The sequence below is a fragment of the Haliotis rubra genome, unplaced genomic scaffold (genome assembly GCF_003918875.1).
Source record: "Haliotis rubra isolate DU_JTF1 unplaced genomic scaffold, ASM391887v1 Scf362, whole genome shotgun sequence".
In the NCBI taxonomy this organism is placed as follows: Eukaryota; Metazoa; Mollusca; class Gastropoda; order Lepetellida; family Haliotidae; genus Haliotis; species Haliotis rubra.
Window position 1 is genome coordinate 1,082,369 of NW_025767038.1, and position 20,114 is coordinate 1,102,482.

Sequence of the window (20,114 nt, forward strand, 5' to 3'; positions counted from 1 at the left end):
TTTATTGGGCAATGCAGGCTATACGACCACGAATCATGTTTCCTCAAACTTGACTTCTGGTGTATATTTAAAAAAATAGGTTCAAATACTCCATTGATACTCAAATGTCATTTCTAATATTACGACGTTTCTTTTGCCTTTCAGTATTAAACTTTTATATTTTATCTATATAACAATGTATTGTAGGAAACTAGATCCTTTCTGAAGATCAAGAGAGCCTCTAGGCGTCAGAGCCGTGCGCCAGTCGGTGACAATCACCAACAATCCCAGCAAGATAGACCAGAACCAAACGCTGCTGGTTAGATTCTCAAACCTGGGTGAGAATGACCTCATCGTACCAGGCACGGTTCGACTGACGTTCAACCTCACGTTGACCTCTGACAATGACAAACGCGAGCTAGTGCGGAACGTAGGTCGAGCCATCATCAAGAAAACCACTATCAAGATCAGCGGTAACGAGGTGCTGAGCATCGACGACAGCGACGTCTTTCACTGCTACGAGGACCTCTGGAAAAGCGAGGGAGAACGCGTCAATGACGTGTACCAAGGCATCAGCAAATCGACTCAGTTGCGTGTGCTTCATGCAAAACCAGCTAGACAAGATCTCAGAGGGTGAAAAGGTTATCGCCCAAGCGTATGGGAACAGGTTCTGCGTGCCACTCGACTTCGAGTTGCTCACGGGACACGCGCCGTTTTACCAGGCCGCGCTGGGTGATAGGCTTGAATACGAGCTCATGTTTAACGACTACAGCAAAGTAGTGCATACGCTGAACGGTGATGAGGCCAGTTACGCAATCAACAATATCTCTCTGGAGTTTGACATGGTCACTAGCCCGGAGCTGGCCAGGCAGGTTCAAAACCAGTACTCGGGGAAGGTGGCCATCCTGTACGACCGCATACTGAGTCATAGAGCGGTCATGCGACACGGATAAGAGCGACAAGCTGTGGAACATCAACCTAAACGTGCCGGCGCTATCGATGAAAGGTATCCTGATCGTCTCCGTGGAGGATTACGAGCCGTTCCGAAGGGACAGTGAGAAGTTTTTCAACCCTGCAATTGAAAAGGTGGAAGTGACCATCGAGGGCGTGCCCAACCAGCTGTTCAGCGCCAGTATGAGGGCACACCAGCAGTGGGACGAGATAACGAAACTACCGACCCGGCACCAACACGTCATCAAAGACCTGGACCTATCCTCCGTGCAGATCGGTGAATACCTGACCACCAAGTACGCACTATGGACATGCGATCCATGGATGACAATAAATTGCACGGCAGCGGTCGCCGCATCGACAACGGCAGCGAGGAGATAACAATCCAGATTACCAAGAAGGCTCAACCCGCGGGCAAGTTGAAATTATATCTGTACGTGATTATGGACGCGCAACTTTATATAGAGAATGGGAGATTCGTGCAAGCCATCTACTGATGGCAGCAAGCCACTGCCTGCTGGCGGCGAGCCATCTATTGATCTACCCCGCGACCCGCACTGCGCCATAGTGTGTTGGCAGACGACCTGTGGGAAGACCATTTTCGTGCTGGATATGCTGGAGGGGTACTACCGGGATGTGTTCGACCACATCGTTATCATGTTCCCTACTTTGCACATGAATAGGACGTACACGGAAAGACCTTGGGTGATGACGGACCCGGACATACACAGAGTCGACCCGGGGACACGTCTGCAGGACTGGTTGAAGGCTTATCACGGAAAATGTATAGGGGAGTCGACGCTGTTCATACTGGACCACTGCAGCTAATCGAGAGATAACAAAAAAGAGAGACATGTTATCGTACCTGGCCTTCTCTGGCCGGCACGTAAAGCACAGCGTCTGGGTGCTGACGCAGAAGTTCAACTCAGTGTTGAAAGACCTTACGGAGCAGACGCGATGGGTGGCCTTATTCCACTGCAAGGACAGGGATTCGTTCGACGAGTGTTTGAGAGAGAACGATGTGATGAGCAAACTAGAACGAGAACGTGTGAAGAAACAGCTCGCTGAAACTAAGCATGCTAAGCTCGTGCTCAAGACTGACCAACCCGAGGCCTATATGGTGTTTTATAGCATTGTTTAGCAAATGCTTAGCAAATGCTAAGCAATTCTTAGCAAATGCTTAGGAATGCTTCGCAAATGCTTAGCAAATGCTTAGCTCTTAGCTCTAAGCTCTTAGCAGTTATAGTTATGACTTTTTTTTAAGTGCTAATCGTGTGCAACTTAACCTTTATCTCGCTATGTTTCACCTGCATCGGGTATTATATTATTAAAACTAAAACTTGCTTATTACATTATAAGATGGAGTGTGATGAACTGCTAGAACAACTGTTGGTGCCGCAGGATCAGAGTGACGACAAGCGAGAGAGACTGGTAGCGCTGGCTGTTGGTGGTAGAGCCAAACAATACTGTGGGGACTACACTCCCGATAAAATTCACAACATGTCAGCCGAAGAAATCGATAAGCTGTACGCGAGATACGAGGCTAGACTCGGTGCAGAGATGACAAAGACTATAGGATCAGCTATGACCCAGATATACACTGGTATATCGTCGTACTTCCTTCCCATTCCCCCGGAACGTCGACTTTACCTGTGGGAGGACCTCGAGAAAGACCCGTTTATTGAACACGCCTTGAGCTCTGTCAGCTGCGTGCTGTACCACAAATACGGTATGTTTTTAGCCCCGGTGACGGCGGCAATTATCACAGCGAAGCATTGCCAATTTAAGGAGGGAAAAAATAATAGTAATGGTATACAAGATGGATCAAGAAGTGACTCCGACCTCAATAGAGGAAACCCAATAGAGGAAACCCCAATGCGGAATCCTCCGGAGGAGAATCCTACAGTCACCAGGAAGAAGAACCCTAAGAGAGTCGCCGTCGGTAGAAAAGGAGGCTTAGCCAAGCATAACTACACTCTGTGGATTGCAGGGGCAACTGCTGCCGCGGCTCTCTCATTATTGTTATAATATTATAGTAAACAACTACCCCCAGCACCACAACCACAATTAGAGGTCAACCCACATATCATGTTATAAATATATATTTTTATATCATTTACATAATGTCTGAGGGGAAACGTTCGTCAACGATGTATACCACGCCACTGTGGTCGCCAGTCTAGCTGTAGGGTACGCTCGGTTGACCAAAATGGTGCTTAAACAACCGACTATCAAGCTAGATTTCAACCTGCAGGATATGGGCATGCTCATAATGAACCTGGGTATGGTGATGGCCACCAAGGACATCCTCGTAAAACAAGGGATCATACCGAAAAATATTTTGAAGTAAATGTAACTATATATAGGATGGCCATGATCGCCATGATGGTTGGCGGGGGCGTTAGTAAACGCCCTGGCATTTTCCGAGAGTAATTTCCTCTTCTCGAAACTACGGGAGTCGAACGCGGCCGAGATACAGGCTGAACGGAAACGGCACGACATAGCCGTAGAGAAGCTGCAAGCCGCGCAACCCGAGTACGCAAAGAAACGTATACAGATGATCGATTACATTAACGAACAACTCCAGCGTGAGAACCATGTCGTTAAAACATTCGAGAACGTTGAAGACGGAGCGAGAGAATTATACCTGCTAACCGGTAAACAGCTAGAACCACTCCATAAGCCCACACTCACTCAGTACTACACACCATCCCCGGGGGCAAAAGGACCAGGAATTGATCTTTATCGTGCTGGGTCTAGCAGCGACTGCGTTGGTTGTAAAGCAATTAGACTAAGTCCCCATATAAGTATACCAAAGATGAGACCTGCCCCGTACCGATGCCAGTGCATACTTAGGGGGGAAGACCAAGACCTGCGGTAGGAAATGTAGGATGGAGGGGTACTGCTGTTTTCATAGGAGATGTTTTGCGAACTACACGTGTTCCGTGTGCGGTATTGGAGTGAAATGTCACATCTGTTCATGTAAAGCCCACGGGGCAAACGTAGTCAGGCACCAGCTTATCTACAAGAAAAAAAAGACTACATAAACGAATGTAGGCGCCTCCTAAGTATGGAGGTGTTATCTTTACTTAGAGCTGGAGGAGTTACCTCCCTTGCCGGTGCCCCAATTAGAGCCTGTGTACACCTAGGTAAACATAATGTACTATGGGTATTATGCCTGCAGGGTATACGCAGGGGTATTATGCCTGCGTTCATACGAATTCCACCCCCGGCTTTTGGCCTGAGAATCTGGTTGATGTTTCCGGGTAAATGTAGTATTGATGACATCAGACCTCTGGTCATTAGCAAACTCGAAGAGGAAATAAACGAATTGGGCCACATCAACTTCCAAATGATTGTTACTACAAAGCCGGATGTCTTCAGAGAACAAGTATTGACTGAATCAGCTAATATAAAAATGTGTATCCCCGACGTTCTGGAAATAATAAACGAGAAGGCTATCCTGAAATCGATACGCTTATTCTAAATATTTTCATTTTTACTCAGTACCGAACACCCAATTAGAGATTGTATACACCTTGGTATAACAATGACTACTGTCCGAGAGCTCAAGCAGATTGCGAGAGAACGAGGCGTAGCGGGTTACTCCCGAATGAGGAAACCAGAGTTGTCGAGATTACTCGATATGCAACCCCCTTCCAGCTGGGGCTGACGGGTTATTCTCGTATGAGGAAAGCTGACCTAATTGAGCGGCTGAACGACCCCGTTCGTCCCCACACTGTGAAACAACTCAAACAGGAGGCTCGAGAGCTGGAGTTAGTAGGTTATTCTCATATGAGGAAAGCCGGCCTAATTGAACTATGGCGTCAGAATAAAGCTATTGATCTAGAGTTCATGCGCACTGAGCGCACTGTAGGTAACTATCTGAGACGCTGGCGCATGCATGTTGATAAGAACATAGACATCGCCGACATCAAGCCTCTAATCGCTGATAAAGTTAATGAGGAACTAAACGATTTGGGAAGTATAAAGTTTCAAATCACAGTGAAAATGTCACTCGATCAACAGCAGAATGGGGGGGGGGGGGGTGGTCATTGAGTACGTTCAGCCTTACTTCCGGGGTAAACAAGAAATCGTGACTCTACCGAGACTATAGACGAGTCAATCGACATCAGTTTTCAGCAGATACGAGAATACTTAGAATGCTACACACACATGGGTTCCGGGTGGGTTGTGGATAAAATCGATAAGGTCTATCTAGACATAGCTAACTACGTACCATTCAGAGGGGGGTCGTACCTAGACTTGCCCCCTTACTACAAAGCAAAACAGGCCATAGTCAACATCAAGAATAGAGGAGACGATTGCATGAGATTAGCTATCAGGTCAGCCTTGTTTCCAGCTGACACTTATTCAAACAGGCCTTCTAGCTATCCCCAAGACGATGGGCTCAACTGGAATGGTATAGCCGAACCCACCCCCATATCCCAGATCACTAAAATAGAAAACCAGAATGATATAGCTATTAACGTCTTAGGACACAAAGGCAACACAACGGTCGTGCACAGGGTCAGCCCAATGTTGGGGGAACCCCACCGAGTGATCAATATATTCATGATCCAGCGAGGTGATAAGTATCACTACGCGTGGTTAAAACACCTCAGCAGGCTGTTGCACAACCAGTCGAAACATGTTGGGAAAAAACACTTTTGCGTACGATGCCTGCACGGTTTCAGCCGACCCACCCTGCTGGAATCCCACCGGGTGGAATGCCAAGGTGTGGGGCAGATGGCCATATGAGTCGACAAGCCCAAGGAAGGCGACAATATCCTAAAATTCGACAACCACAAGAACCAGATGCCCGTGCCTTACATCATCTACGCCAACTTCGAAGCCGTGGTTAAACCCGTTGACGCTGCCGCCGGCCCGGAGGTACCCCAGGGGGCACACAAAAAAACACAGGAGCACGAGGCCTGTGGGTTTGGATACGTGGTCGTCTGGTGTGATGGGGAAACGAAAGCTCCCGTAGTGTACAGGGGACCCCACGCAGCTGAAAAGTTTCTAAAATGTTTGCAGGGGGAAGAGAAAACTATCAGGAATGCACTGTACACAGTCGCTCTCATGCGTATGGCTTAAGCCGACCGGATAGCTCATGGCTGCAGCACTCACTGTCATGTGTGTGATAAACCGCTGAACGGCGATTCGGTGAGCGATCACTGCCATGTCACCGGTAAGTATAGAGGCGCCGCTCACAACGCGTGCAACCTCAAGCTTAGAATCAACCCCAAGACAATAAACATCCCTGTGGTCTTCCACAACTTGAGAGGGTACGACTCTCACTTGATCATGCAGGCCATCGCGAGGATCGACGGCAACCTGACGTGCATCTCCAACAACATGGACAGATACATCTCCTTCAGCTTGAATGGCCTGAGGTTCATCGAATCAGTTCAGTTCCTCCTGTCGTCACTCGACAGTCTGGTCAATGCCAACGATACCTTCCCTATTACCGATCGATACACTAACGTCGAGACTCGACCCCTGCTGATGAGGAAGGGCGTGTACTCGCACGCGATTAACGTATGGAATAAACTGGGCTGTAAGAATCTGAGGTGACTACCACAACCTGTACTTGAGAACAGACGTACTCCTGCTAGCCGACGTGTTCGAGACGTTTAGGAGGACGTGTTTCAAGCAGTATCAACTCGACCCCGCATGGTACTACACCAGCCCAGGTCTCTCTTGGGATGCCTTGCTGAAGAAAACCGGAGTTAAGCTGGAATTGCTCACCGACACGGAACCTGTATTGGCTGGGCCATGAGCCAGTATCTACCCACAGGGGGATTCGAATGGGCCATCACTCACATCCGAGATCGATGCTATGAGCATCGCTACCGGATTCGAACAAAGGCTATATCCTCGGAGTGGACTTGGAATACCCGGTGGACTTGGCTACCCTGCACACATCGCACAACAGCTACCCCCTGGCCCCCGAACGTTCGAGGGTTAACCTGGACTGGATGTCCAAGTACCAACATAACTTGCTGGGTGGGCGGGTGGCAGACGTTGAAAAACTCGTGCCTAACTTAATGAATCAGACCAAGTACATCGTGCACTATCGCAACCTACAGCTGTACCTGTCGTTGGGTAGGAGGCTGACCAAAATACACAGGGTGCTCGTGTTCGACCAGATCCCCTGGATGGAGCCCTACATCAGAATGAACACGGACCTGCAAAAGTTGGCACCAGTGACTTTGAGAAAAACCTCTACAAGCTCATGAACAACTCGGTGTTCGGTAAGACGATGGAGAACCTGAGGAAACGCGTGACCGTGAAGCTAGTCCGGTTAAAAGAGGAAGACAAGCTCAGGAAACTGATAGCCAGCACGGCATTCAACCGGCCTGTTTACGTGGGGATGAGCATCCTCGATTTATCCAAACACCTGATGTACGACTTTTACTACAACGAACTGAAGAAACAGTACGGCGACAGGTGCGAAGTACTGTACACGGACACGGATTCCCTGCTGATGGAGATTCGAACCGAGGACGTGTACGAGGACATGAAAAAACGCCATGATTTTTACGACACCAGTGACTACCCCAAGGACCATGCCATGCACAGCACAGCACAGCACGGTTAACAAAAAGGTCCTCGGTAAGATGAACGACGAGTGTGCCAGCACGCCCATAGCTGAGTACATAGGCTTGAGACCCAAGATGTACTCCATCCTGAAGGCCGACAATGGTGAGATCCGAAAGGCGAAAGGGGTCAAGAAGCACGTGATTAAACAAGACATCAAACTCGCCAGATTCAAGGAAGCCCTGTTCAAGACCCACACCTTCAGGCATCAAATGAACACGCTTAGAAGCGACGCGCACAGGATATACGGACTGACGATAAACAAGACGTCCCTGTCGCCGATGGACATGAAGCGTTGGATAGCCATCGACGGGATCAACACGTACACGTACAGGCATGAGAAAATTGAACCAAAAACATAGGTGTATATATAAATACCCTGTCGGGGCGACAACGATGTCACGGAACCAAAGGAAGTTTGAGGCTATTTACTACAGCCCGCGTGGGTACTGGAAAGGAGCTAGCGCTATATAAGCTGGCCAAAATGGCGCGAGTATCCCCGGATGAGGCCATAGCGTGGCTTGAAAAACAAGTCCATGTGGCAGATCTATTTACCGGCACCACGCTACGTGCCTAAAAGGAAGTTAGGCATTACCGTACCCAATAACGCCCACCAGGCCGAGCTCCTGTTCCTACACCACGACAGGAGGTACAAGTATGCCCTAACCGTCGTTGACGTTGCCAGCAGCTACAAGGAAGCCGAGCCCTTGACCGTGAAGGATGCGGCACAAGTAGCCCGCGGATTTGACTGCATATACAAACGCAGTCCGCTGACATGGCCCACAGAGCTGCAAGTCGACCCCGCGCGGGAGTTCATGGGTGCCGAGTCACAACTGCTAGCCAAACACGATACCAAGGTCAGGCGTGGCACTGCCGGGGCTCATCGCAGCCAAGCCATAGTCGAGAGATTCAATCGGACTTTGGCCGAGCGTTTATTCGGGCATCAGTATGCGAGAGAGATGGCCAGCCCGGGAAAACGATCAACGAAATGGGTAGCGCGGCTACCTCAAGTGGTGTCGGCTATCAACCACGAAACCACCCATCTCACCTGCAAGAAATCAACCGACGCTATCAAACTGAAATCAGTGGTGCCTGAGTCGGCTGCACCATCGCGTGGGAAGGAGAAACAGATACCCCATAGGGCCCTCGTGAGGTACCTCTACCAGCCGGGGGAACACGAAGGGGACACTCGGAAACGAGCCATCGATCCGATATGGTCAGTCAAAACTTACAACATAGATAAAGTGGACATCAAAGCTGATGAGCCGAACTTGTACTACTTGAGAGATGGGCCAGGGAGAGGTTTCGTTAGAGAGGAATTATTAGTCATATAATATATTTAACACTTACCTTGTCGGGTAATCCAAATAGTATCCTGTAATGACATAGTGTCACGTGATCAGGAAAGTGCTCGTTCGCGGTCATAGTGACACAATAGTGTCACGTGTGGCCGGGAAGTTAACTAGGGATTCAAAAGTAGTATATACGATGGTGGCGAGATCTAAGGGCCTGACCAAAGCTTTATGAAAGAAAGCTTTACAGCGACCTTTCTTGAAAGTGATCTCGGACTATCATTGTATATACTACTCGCTCCACAAGACTGTTAGACAAGAGGGGTGATCTTCGGCCACCCATGCTTGTCGTAAGAGGCGACTAACGGGATCGGGTGGTAGGGCTCCCTGTCTGGGTTCACACATGTCATCGTATCAACTGTATATAGATTATATTTCGATGTTCATGCTGTTGATCACTGGTTCGTCTGGTCCAGACTTAATTATTTCCCGACCACCGATAGCTGGAATATTGCTGTGTAACCCATGCTTGTCTTAAGAGGCGTCTAACGGGACCAGGTGGTCAGGCTCAAAGACTTGGTTGACACATGTCATCGGTTCTCAATTACGCAGATCGATGCTCATGCTGTTGATCACTGGATTGTCTGGTCCAGACTCGATTATTAACAGACCGCCGCCATATAGCTGGAATAATGCTGAGTGCGGCGTTAAACTTAACTCACTCACTCACTCCTGCTGATCACGTTTTGGGTTTTACATTATAACAATATTTCAAGGAGGGTTGTACGAGGCTGGCTAATAAGTTGTTTCTCGGATTACAACATTCAGCGGATCATTAAGAATTTAAGCTTCGTGTGGAGGCAGTTTCCAACTTTCACACTTCAGTGACCAAAATACGTCCGATGCGTACCCTCCTTTTGACTTGTACCATATGAAAAACGTGAACAAGTGCCTGGCCGAAGTACGTACGGGTACCTTATGTTCACCTATTCACAAACACTTCATATTATGACCGTTTGACAAACTAAGTGATTCATAGACACATGCGTCTGGTTTTGCTGTATTCGTATAATCGACTTTGCTTTTGAGATTCCTGATGGATATTGACAGGGTTTTGAAAGTACCTAGCTTACTGCGTAAAACTACAATTTTACATGCAGCTGTCAATAATATATTTTTCTTCCACGTTAACCATAACTTACCCCATAAGTATCAGTTACAGGTGGTAACATGTAGCAACTGTGATCATGCTTGTACAGTTAATGTCAGGTGCCCTTTCCTTCCTTCCTTGATTGGTTAGGGATGATGTTGGAAAACTGATCGTTTTAAGTTGAAAGACAGTTTTGAATAATCCTACCGTAAATCTCTACTTCACACAGATTCAAGTGTGAGGGATCAGTGATGGTGAGGTATCTCCTTATTCCATCACAGACCACGTCGTAGATGCCGTTGCCAGTGACTGAAGTGTTGTCGGGGAAGGAGTAGCAGGGGACACTGGGTGTGGTGCTGGTGTTACTTAAGTAGATAACAGCTGTGCGAATTCTGGTGAGATCTGAAATAAATATCAATTCAAATACATGCTTATCTCATTTAATTGTAAATGTGATAAAGTTAAAAGCCGGAATTATACATGGACAGAACATCGCTGACATTGCGCCAGTACATATTCGTGTCTTGGTCGGACTAATCAGTGGTTGAAATTATGGGTAATGTCCCACGCCGTCTTGGAGTGAGTGAGTGAGTTACGATTTTAAAGTCATATCGGCAGTATTTAAGCCATATAGAGAGTAAATAAGTTATAGATTTATAATAAATGAAATTAAATTATAAAACCTGTCAACGAAGGACAGTAAAACAACTAGATTATCACAGATATAAATTTAAAACTAGTATGTAAATTTAAAACTTTTAACTATAGATGACAAGACAATATATCCTGACGCTTTATGTATCATGTAGCATGTAGCTGTCATAAATAAATCATTATTCAAAAACGTAACACCACCATCTTGGAACGATGGCACCAATCATGTGCCTTAGTCCGATGATCCGATCACTAAATGTAATTCCAGTAATAGTTACTGGAGTTATTCTAGTCATGATCACCATATGGGAAACCTGACTTGTAACGCAATGAGTAATCATAATATCATGAAAGAAGAGAGTAACATTGTTATGTCATTGCATAATATTCTTACAATTCTGCTGATGATATATCCTGACATCATGTATCCTGTAGCTGTCACCCAGGTCCACTTTCCACTCACTCGGAACGTTGTCAACAGTGTTGAAACAGGAGCGCCCTAATACATCCTGGTTGTGGTTCCCATCTACAGCTTTGTCTGCAGATGAGTAATCTGTCCATAGTCCTGTAGGGGAGGAGGCGTGTCTTTCATAGGCGACATTTTCTGGTATTAGGAAAAATGACAGGATATAACACCCGCAGTATCATACAGACACTTGCCGTATAGTTGCTTTAAAATACATTCTTAGAAAAACATCATCCCGACACAATTTTTCACTCATTTTCCAGTACAGACATTCCATTCTAAGAGAAAACATATTCACTGAATACACTGCAACACACATAAAACATAACGGTTGTGTACTGTTCAGGACGCCAGGTTTACCTGTTACAGCTTGTTCTGAAGTCATGCTATAACTCTACTTTCAGGAGGGGCGGTGGGGCAGCCCAGTGGTTAAAGTGTTCGCTCGTCATGCCGAAGAACCAGGTTCGATTCTCCTCATGGGTACAATGTTTGAAGCCCATTTCTGGTGTCCCTTCCGTAATATTGCTGGAATATTGCTGAAACCAAACCCACCAAGTCACTCACTCTACTTTCAGGTGGGGCAGGAAGCGCGTCTTCCATAGGCCACGTTTTCTATTTGATCCCAGAGTAATGCCCCGATTAAACTGTTGAGTTTAAACTGTCATGGACATGTCGACAAATCTGGATGAATTATGAACTCTCGACAAACTGCTGACCAACTTGTATACCTGGATTGCTGTCACTCACTCACTCACTCACCCCAAATCGCTTCCTTATTCATGCATTCACCAAATCTCGCATTATTTTGTTGTTAAGCCCTCACCTTTTAACAGTTTGCTCGTTTTCCCTCCCACCCAGCCGCTGTCACAGTCACCTCCACAAACTCCAGTTGTCTGGTTACAGGAGTGTCCACAGTGACAGGAGTAGACACACAAATCCCCGAACTTGCCCGGTGAGCAGGAACCTGAGGATATATTCGAACAGTTGAACATGGGCACAGAAACAGGGTGGGGTGCAGTGGGGCGGGGGCTGTCGAGGCGAGTGAGTTGAGTAAGTTGAGTCAAGGTGAGTTGAGTTGGGAATCTGTAAACTTCATAATGTCCATGAAAACACTCAATATGAGGTGAGGTGAGTTGAGGTGTCAGCGTAACAGCAAGTGCCATTTTGTATTGTCTTTCCGTATGACGCGGCTTGATCAAACCTACGACCTTCCCCTCCCCCGACAGATGTTTCAGCTCCCACACCACGGAGACGGTTTTGTCAATGAGTTGACATCAATAAATATAGTCTCATACTCATTTTGGTATTGGGAATCCGTAAAGCTGCACAACGACCATGTCCAAATGTAATGTACCGTGACTCACTAGATATTGTTATCCACAACGATCTTACTTGAAGATCAAAATGACTGTTGGTCGGCATGAATAATACAATGATTGGACAATCATCAACTGTTATATTATCATTACATTACATCCATCATATTCGAACTAACCCGTGAAGAACTAACCCCTCGTAAGAGGCGACATTGGTATTATTCTGAATATATGACGTGTACGTTATTTTCTCATATACAGGACATGCATATATCACATATCAACATCTCCATGTACAAACTTACTCTCCTTGACGCAAGCCATTATCTGTACAGTGACAGTCTTGGGTGAAACGCTGTGTTGGGTGGCAACAGTGATGCCCAATACAGACACGCCATTACGATAACGGACACAAAAAACAACAACTGTACATGAAATAATGATGTGTTACTCACCAAGTATAAGCTGTATCCAGCAAGTCGACGTGATTACGGAGACAGTTAATATCCACACACCCGCCATGTTGGGCAACCAGTAAATTATTTCCACTTGGCTGTATAGCTCACACAAACTACTTCCCGGGTACATCTCATACTGTTCACCGTCAATATACACACTGCAGCCAATAGGCGGTGTTTGCTTACATACAGAGTAAATATCTGGAATGCATGTTTGTCTTTGTCCTGTGTTATGTGACTAAACTTCATGTGATGGTCCAGAGGAATGCAGCTGTCAAAACATTTCACAAATTGAAACGTATTAAAACATAACGTGCACACGTTTATGGCCAAGTATAATTGTTTGATTGCATGTATTGTTGGGTGCCCCATTTACGATCAATCGCCTATTATTATTATAAATTGTGAAATGTCTACCTTTTCTTGGTGTATGAAAGGACGCATCCATGATCACTGGGGTACAATATTCGCATAAAATAGGGCATGTACAATACCCTGTCTTCTGGTGAACTTAGGGAGCAAACATTTTCTCCACTATGTCATTGTACTAATGATTCGGAGAACTCATAACAATAACATTGATGACAGTGAAGCACACGACCTTTGTTTTACAGTATTTGTGTGGAGTCATTGCGGAATCTCGTGGTAAATGTTACTGGGACACGGATGGAGGACATGGATGGAGAGCCTTGAAGCATATGTTGCCTACTCCATCTAAAATGACAGCTATACTTCCTTAATAGCGTGTGGATGAACAGCATCCATGCGTAAGTAATCAGAAACAGCTAAAAAATAACTCCTAGTCATTGGTGAGTACGTATCTTATAAAACTCATTATGCCATCTCATAGAATGTCGAAAAACCGAACATACGTCCCTGTGTCCTGTTTGTGTCATACGTAAATGCATGAAATGGTGATACTTAATGTTGCCCCTGCCTAATGCTTCGCCAATAAGAGGATAAATCAGGTGTAGTTGCGCCGGAATTGGTATTATGTGTATTAGAGGATAAAAAATCCATATTTAACCGTGTCTTGCTTTTTCAGTGGCCCGACCGTATAAATCTGCAAAATACGTGCGGACAATGGCAACCAGCCACACAGCCTATTGCAGCATGAATACCATTTGAGTGAACACGAGGCCAAACCAGTTTTCATCTCGCCATTGTGGACGTCTGTGAACAGGGATCAGTGTTTATCTCATACTATTAGGCTGTCCACAAGGGGCGGGCTATGCCATTACAAAGGTCCTACTGACATCGTACCGCCTCTGTGGTGTAGTGGTTAGAGCGTCCGCCCGGAGAGCGGAAGGTCGCGGGTTCGATCCCCGACAGCGTCATACAAAAGACGTTAAAATATGATATTTGTTGGTCCATGCCTGGCGCTCGGCATTAATGGGTACATCAAGGACTGGTCGGCTTGGAGTCAGTATAATGTGTCTGAGTGGGGTATTCATGCTTCACTGCGGCATGGTATCTCAGTGGGCTAGCACTATAAAACCAGCTTCAGTGTGGGCTATATCCAGTACAAGCAGCCGCACATACACATACACTCCTTACTCAAATTAGGTAGAAATGCTCTAGGTATCAGTGTTGCCTAAAGCGTGTTTAATCATTATAACTGAATAAGAAATATGTAAAAGAACTTCAAGCATTGAATTAGTAAAATGTATGGAGATTGTTTGCTCATGATTCAAGTTTTGACACAGGTAAATCGCAGTGATATCATCATATAGTGCATCATAGCAATACTTAAGGCTGTAAAGTGTATGCATTGTAGTGCGCGTGATAATCGTTTTCCAACAGAGAAAATTCTGTAGGGCATGTTTGTGCCTCTCACACACAAGTCGGGTAAACCCTGTTTGTGACAGACTAGTTTTACAGCCTGTACCACGGTTGACGCATTAGTAAAAACCTTAATGTTGACACTTCATGTTTTGTCAGTTATGTGACCTTCCCTTGATTTCTAGTAATCAAACAGACAATGATGATTTTAGAATTCAAACATAATGTGTTGCAATATCCACATTTGTCAGACAAGCATTTAAAAAACATTATCATAGGAATCGGTCAATGTAGCCCTATTCGGAAAATTTCAATTCAATAAATGCTTATTATAGATTTCACTTTATTTTTCCACCCAACTTCCATGAAAAACAAAGGTTGTATTTTGGCACCGTTGACAAGTAAAACGTTTGCTCTACCTCCACGTGTAGTGTACAGCATTATAGTTTATTGCACTACACATGGGGGAAGAGCAAACTATGTTGAACCAGACCTTTATGTGGGACGTAAGTTTGAACAAGATGGACAAGGAAGGTACACAGTTCTCGAATGAACAAACACTGGGACAGAGAGAAAGATATAGAGACATAATTCTTAAACTTTCAGTTTATTCATCTTATTCATCGTATTATCATCAGTCATATTTGACAACCAGTTTTTCAAACAGTTTCGTGTTTGCTTTCGACTTCTCTTCACCGGCGTCAGGTATCTTTGTCATTACAATAGACAAAAGTGGTCCTATTGACATCAAGCAAAGATCAGATGATCACCTCATGCAAGACAAAGTGTAATTTTGAACGGACGTATGAATGTAAATCCTGTGCAGTAGTACTGGTAAGTAACTCAGGGCCAGTTGTAAACGTATCTGGTTATCAGTGTAAAAACAGCACGTGACGCACAATTGTAAAAACAAAAACGCAAATAAACGATTCCTGATTAATCTATTAAATTACTATTAAATAGTGATGGTATTAGGATTAGCAAACGGATGAGCGTGTAAAATAAGGCACAGTCAGCTGAATGAAAACAACACGGGAACAGAATTATTGTATTAGGCAAAATCGGGAATGGACACCATATTGGTCACTGTAGTTTTAAATTTGGTAAGGTCTTCTTCATTCTCATAATCCCATGCACAGTTGTCGAGCACTGAAAGAGTTGTAACAGTCATGGCAACAACACCAGGTCTTATTCACTGTTCAGTGTGTGTGTGAGTGAGTGAATATTATTTTGTTATCTGTCATATTATTTTCCGTACCTTTACATGCATCAACTGTCTACAAAAGCTCAGAAAAAATAGACAGCAACGGGAAGTATAAAGCGTAATGCAATTATGTTGATTGCACGGTAAGGTGCTATATGTTGTGGCCACAAAATCCTGATAAAACCAAAGTTCAATAAATGAATTTATCTCAGAAGTAAAAGACAAGTTTTAAGTGGACACATATTGAGTAAAGTTGTTAGAGACACTGTCTTCGAATTATGAACAACACAAATAAATAACATGTCTATTCAGCAGTTAAGCTTGTGATAAATCACAGTCTGCCCACGTCTTATACATGCAACTTCCTTATGTGAAATGTTATCAATATATCAACATAATATATACACAATATTCAAACACAAAATGAATACAAATATGCATGATACGACTGAAATCGTGATCTCATCTAGCATAATATTGTATTGTATGACGTTAACATATGTCATTATGGAAAATGTTTACAGATGAAAGCATTTTACGTTTTATCATCAGGAAAAGTTACTCAGCTTGAACATAAATCATGACCTTTCTAAACTTAGATGCATATGCATGTAACACCAAGAACATACAATTATCAGTTATATTCTAAAAATAAACTAGATTTGTAAAATGAAAAAAGGCTACTGCAAAACAATTAAAGTAGTAATGCACAATAGAGTTTCAGTGTAAAATGCAATGGCCGTACAATGCCAATCAATTTATAGAAATACGAGATCTTCAAACTAGTTGTCATCTCTCAGCTGAAATTAACCCCTTATCAGCTATATCAAACGTCACAGATTAAGCGAGAGTCACTGAAGTGAATTATGCGGTTGTATCAGTAGCAATATTCAATCTCACATTGATAATATTCATATTTTAATGCGATCTCAATATTGCTTTGTGTTATCTTACCTCCTACCCGTTTTACGTGAGACGTTTCATACATAATTTTCACAATTAATCACAATTCGTAAGACCAACCAATTCCACACGTGCAACTCGTACAGCCACGGTGTGTCCAATATTATGAGACAAATCATCAGAGTTGGTCTTTCGATTTCATGTGACTGTGCCAAATGTGGTTCTATTACAGTGAGTGAGTGTGTGAGTTAATATTTAACATCACATCGGCAATATCTCAGCCATATCGTGACGAAAACAATATTTACAATAAAAGTGAAAACATTTTGAAGATTAAAACCTGTCGACGATGGACAGTAAAAATACTAGAAAAATCACAGATATGAATATAAAACTAGCGAGCAAAGCTAAAACATTCCAATTAAATAAGACAATACAATATAAAACACGGGCTATAGATCGCCAACAACTAAAGGTAGATCACCAAACAAGGAACCATGGGGACTTACATTACTTTTGCTACCTGCATGGACTCTAGTTGGATTTACACCATCCCTTCAGCCAAGGGCGATGGTAGGGAGGTTTAGCCAAAATTTAAATTCACAAAAATACTACGATTAAAAAGTATGGTTGAGCAAAATTGACTTGGAAAGTTTTAGGGACTTTACCCTCCTTAGGAGGACAATAAATTTAATCTACTTCAACCCCTTTGAGGATACAGCCACTAACAATAATCTAAGTTGATAATCTGAACAACCAATTATAAAACTTTATCTATTTACAAACCATATTAATCAAAATTCATTTAACAAATCTATCTATTTTCAAAAATCAATGATTAAATGATAATTAACTTTATTAAAATGGTCCTTTACTGTTTTGACATTGAAATATTTATCCCTTTATGATGGAGAATTTCAACACAGTCAAGCAGGACATGCTTGACCGTGGTTCTCTCATCACAAGGGGATACAAAACGGAGGATCCTCACCTTCACTAGGTATGCATGAGTATATCTGGTGTGGCCAATACGACATCGTCGTATGATGACTCTTCAAATCTGGACTGACAACCCAAGTTAGTGTAACCAATGTAGGGTTTTATTTCATGTAATTTATTAATACCTACTTGGGTGTCCCACTTCTTTTGCATCAGATCACGGATTTAGGTTCTAATGCTAGCTTTATAATCAGAGCATGGAATTAGAAGTGGTGTCACAGATTTATTGAGTGCTGCCTTGGCAGCAAGATCAGCCATTGTGTTCCCGGAAATGCCAACGTAGCTGGGTAACCAACAAAAAAAGACGATGTCGCATTGGCCAGTAGAAAGCTCATTATATAATTCAATAATTTCTATTAAAAGTGGATGTTTACAAGAAAGATTTTAATAGCCTGAAGACAAGAAAGAGAATAGGAATAGATTATGTATTGTTTATATTTACGGTGTTTATTAATATATTTAAGAGCTGTTAATATAGCGTTAGCTTCTGCTGTGAAAATAGAGCTGTTATTTGGTAATCGAGAAGATATTGTTCTGATCCAATGACAATGGCAAATGCCACCGCGCCACCATCCTTGGACCCATCTGTAAATAAGGATTTGTATGTATTACATTTCAGTTTTAATTGATTATATTCTTGTTTATATTGTAATTCATTAGTTTCAGATTTCTTAAACTTTGTCAGAGTTAGGGTCAACTTCAGGCCCTCACCTAGTTGCCAAGGAGGAGAAGAAAGAAGACGAGAAGGAGATATATTTTCCAGCTCAATGCCTGCAGACGAAATGAATGGTTTAAGTTTTAGCCCAAGAGGCGGAACAAGTGAAGGCTTCTTGTTGAATAAATCTCATAAAGATCCTCATAAAGAGGATTGGAAAAATACAGTTAAATACAGGATAAGACTCGTCAGAATAGAGTGTTGTTACATAGTGTAAAGATAATTTGATACGACGTTGGGTAAGGGATTGGCTCATCAGCCTCAACATAGAGACTATCAATCGGAGAGGTTCTTAAAAGACCCAAGACAAATGATTACACAATGCCATTTAGAAAGTGGTCAAATGTAACATGTGTTGGCATTTGGGATTACACTTTCTTAGTAAAGTACAAATTCTAGTACTTTTTTGAGTTGAGCCCCATCCGGGATTCGAACTCACACCCTCAGAGTCAGGCACCCACTCGCCAGCACACAAAGTCAGCCGCCTAACCCACTCAGCTACCGCGACTTCCCACAAGACAAAGTCTTTACACCTCGGTGGTGGACAGAATCAAGTAGTTTTAGGTTGCTTTTTACAGGCTCCACCATATACGATGGAGCCATCATCAAGTTTCAGCGACCAATAATCGATATAGGTGGAGGAGGGTAGCTTGATCCCCTCCCAACTTTTGAGTTGGAAACAACTTTCAACAAATCAAGGAGCCTCGTAGGCATTTAGCTTTAAGGATTGAATATGCAACAAAAGGTCAAATGAGAGTCAAAAATTAGACCCAAGAACTTGGTCTCCTCGACAACTTTGATTGGAGTGCCATTTAAAAAGAGATAGTTCCGGGTCTTTTATGGCGAAACTATATTTTCTACAAAGAAGTGTAGACAATTAGTTTTAGGGCTTAAATTTAAAAGCCGTTTTCTGGACACCATTTTATTTATCTTTTATTTAAACATAACTGCACTTGCTGTTCAATAGTATGCATATTTTACCACGACAAGAGCCATTAAAATCATCCAGCCAAAAGTGATCCATCGATTGAATCCGTTTAAAACCTTAGGATAAACTGTTGATCTTGATACTTCAAATAAAGTGACAGACAAAATACCGCCTTTGAGGGACACCCCTGATCCTGATTATAATGGCTGTGAGAAGGTTGAACCCACTCAGACTTGAAATTCGTCTTGTCTTTTTAAAAACCGTGGATTGGTTTTGTGTGGCTGCTCTGCCCCTTATTATAAGTCATGTAAATCCTTCAAAATGCCATGCTTTCAAGGTCGTATCATAAGCTTTCTCAAGATCAAAGAGAAAATTGATACAGCATGTTGTTTATTTTACTATAGCACTCTTAACAAAAGGGATTATAAGCGTACCAAATGATCAATGGTACAACGATTTACTGACATATACACACTCCATAGATAATAATGAGATATCCCATTGATCTGATATTTAGGTAGTGGACTAAAACACTATGTCCAATGAGAATGTGATGAATCACAACTGTGAGACTCCTCTCCCTAAAAAGCCTTAGTCCACTCAGACACCCACAACCCATTCTCCGTGAAACACATCTTATTAATTGTGCTTTGCTATATAGTACAAATGCATAAGTAAGATGTACTACATTTTCATTTCCTTCATAAAACATAA

General features: G+C 43.5%; 1 protein-coding gene and 1 long non-coding RNA gene across 8 annotated transcripts in view; one reads left to right on the plus strand and one right to left on the minus strand.

The window, feature by feature from the left end:
* Positions 1-13,683, minus strand: part of LOC124285559 (receptor-type tyrosine-protein phosphatase epsilon-like) — a 34,970-nt gene extending 21,287 nt beyond the window's left edge. For 2 of the 7 annotated variants that reach the window (XM_046721809.1, XM_046721807.1), the window contains exons 1-3: positions 12,867-13,669; positions 11,919-12,059; positions 11,024-11,233 (exon numbers count right to left, since the gene is read on the minus strand). In XM_046721809.1, coding sequence (XP_046577765.1) covers positions 11,024-11,053 — 30 coding nt within the window. In that variant the 5' untranslated portion in view covers positions 11,054-11,233; positions 11,919-12,059; positions 12,867-13,669. Of the gene's footprint in view, positions 1-10,182; positions 10,284-11,023; positions 11,234-11,918; positions 12,060-12,866 lie in introns of those variants that run through there. The other 5 variants (XM_046721810.1, XM_046721808.1, XM_046721806.1 and 2 more) reach the window with 5 other exon arrangements.
* On the plus strand, positions 10,347-15,754 carry LOC124285563. The gene is made up of 3 exons (XR_006900839.1): positions 10,347-10,435; positions 10,517-10,518; positions 15,744-15,754. It is a non-coding gene; the product is annotated as an uncharacterized LOC124285563 (long non-coding RNA).
* The last annotated feature ends 4,360 nt before the right edge of the window (positions 15,755-20,114 follow it).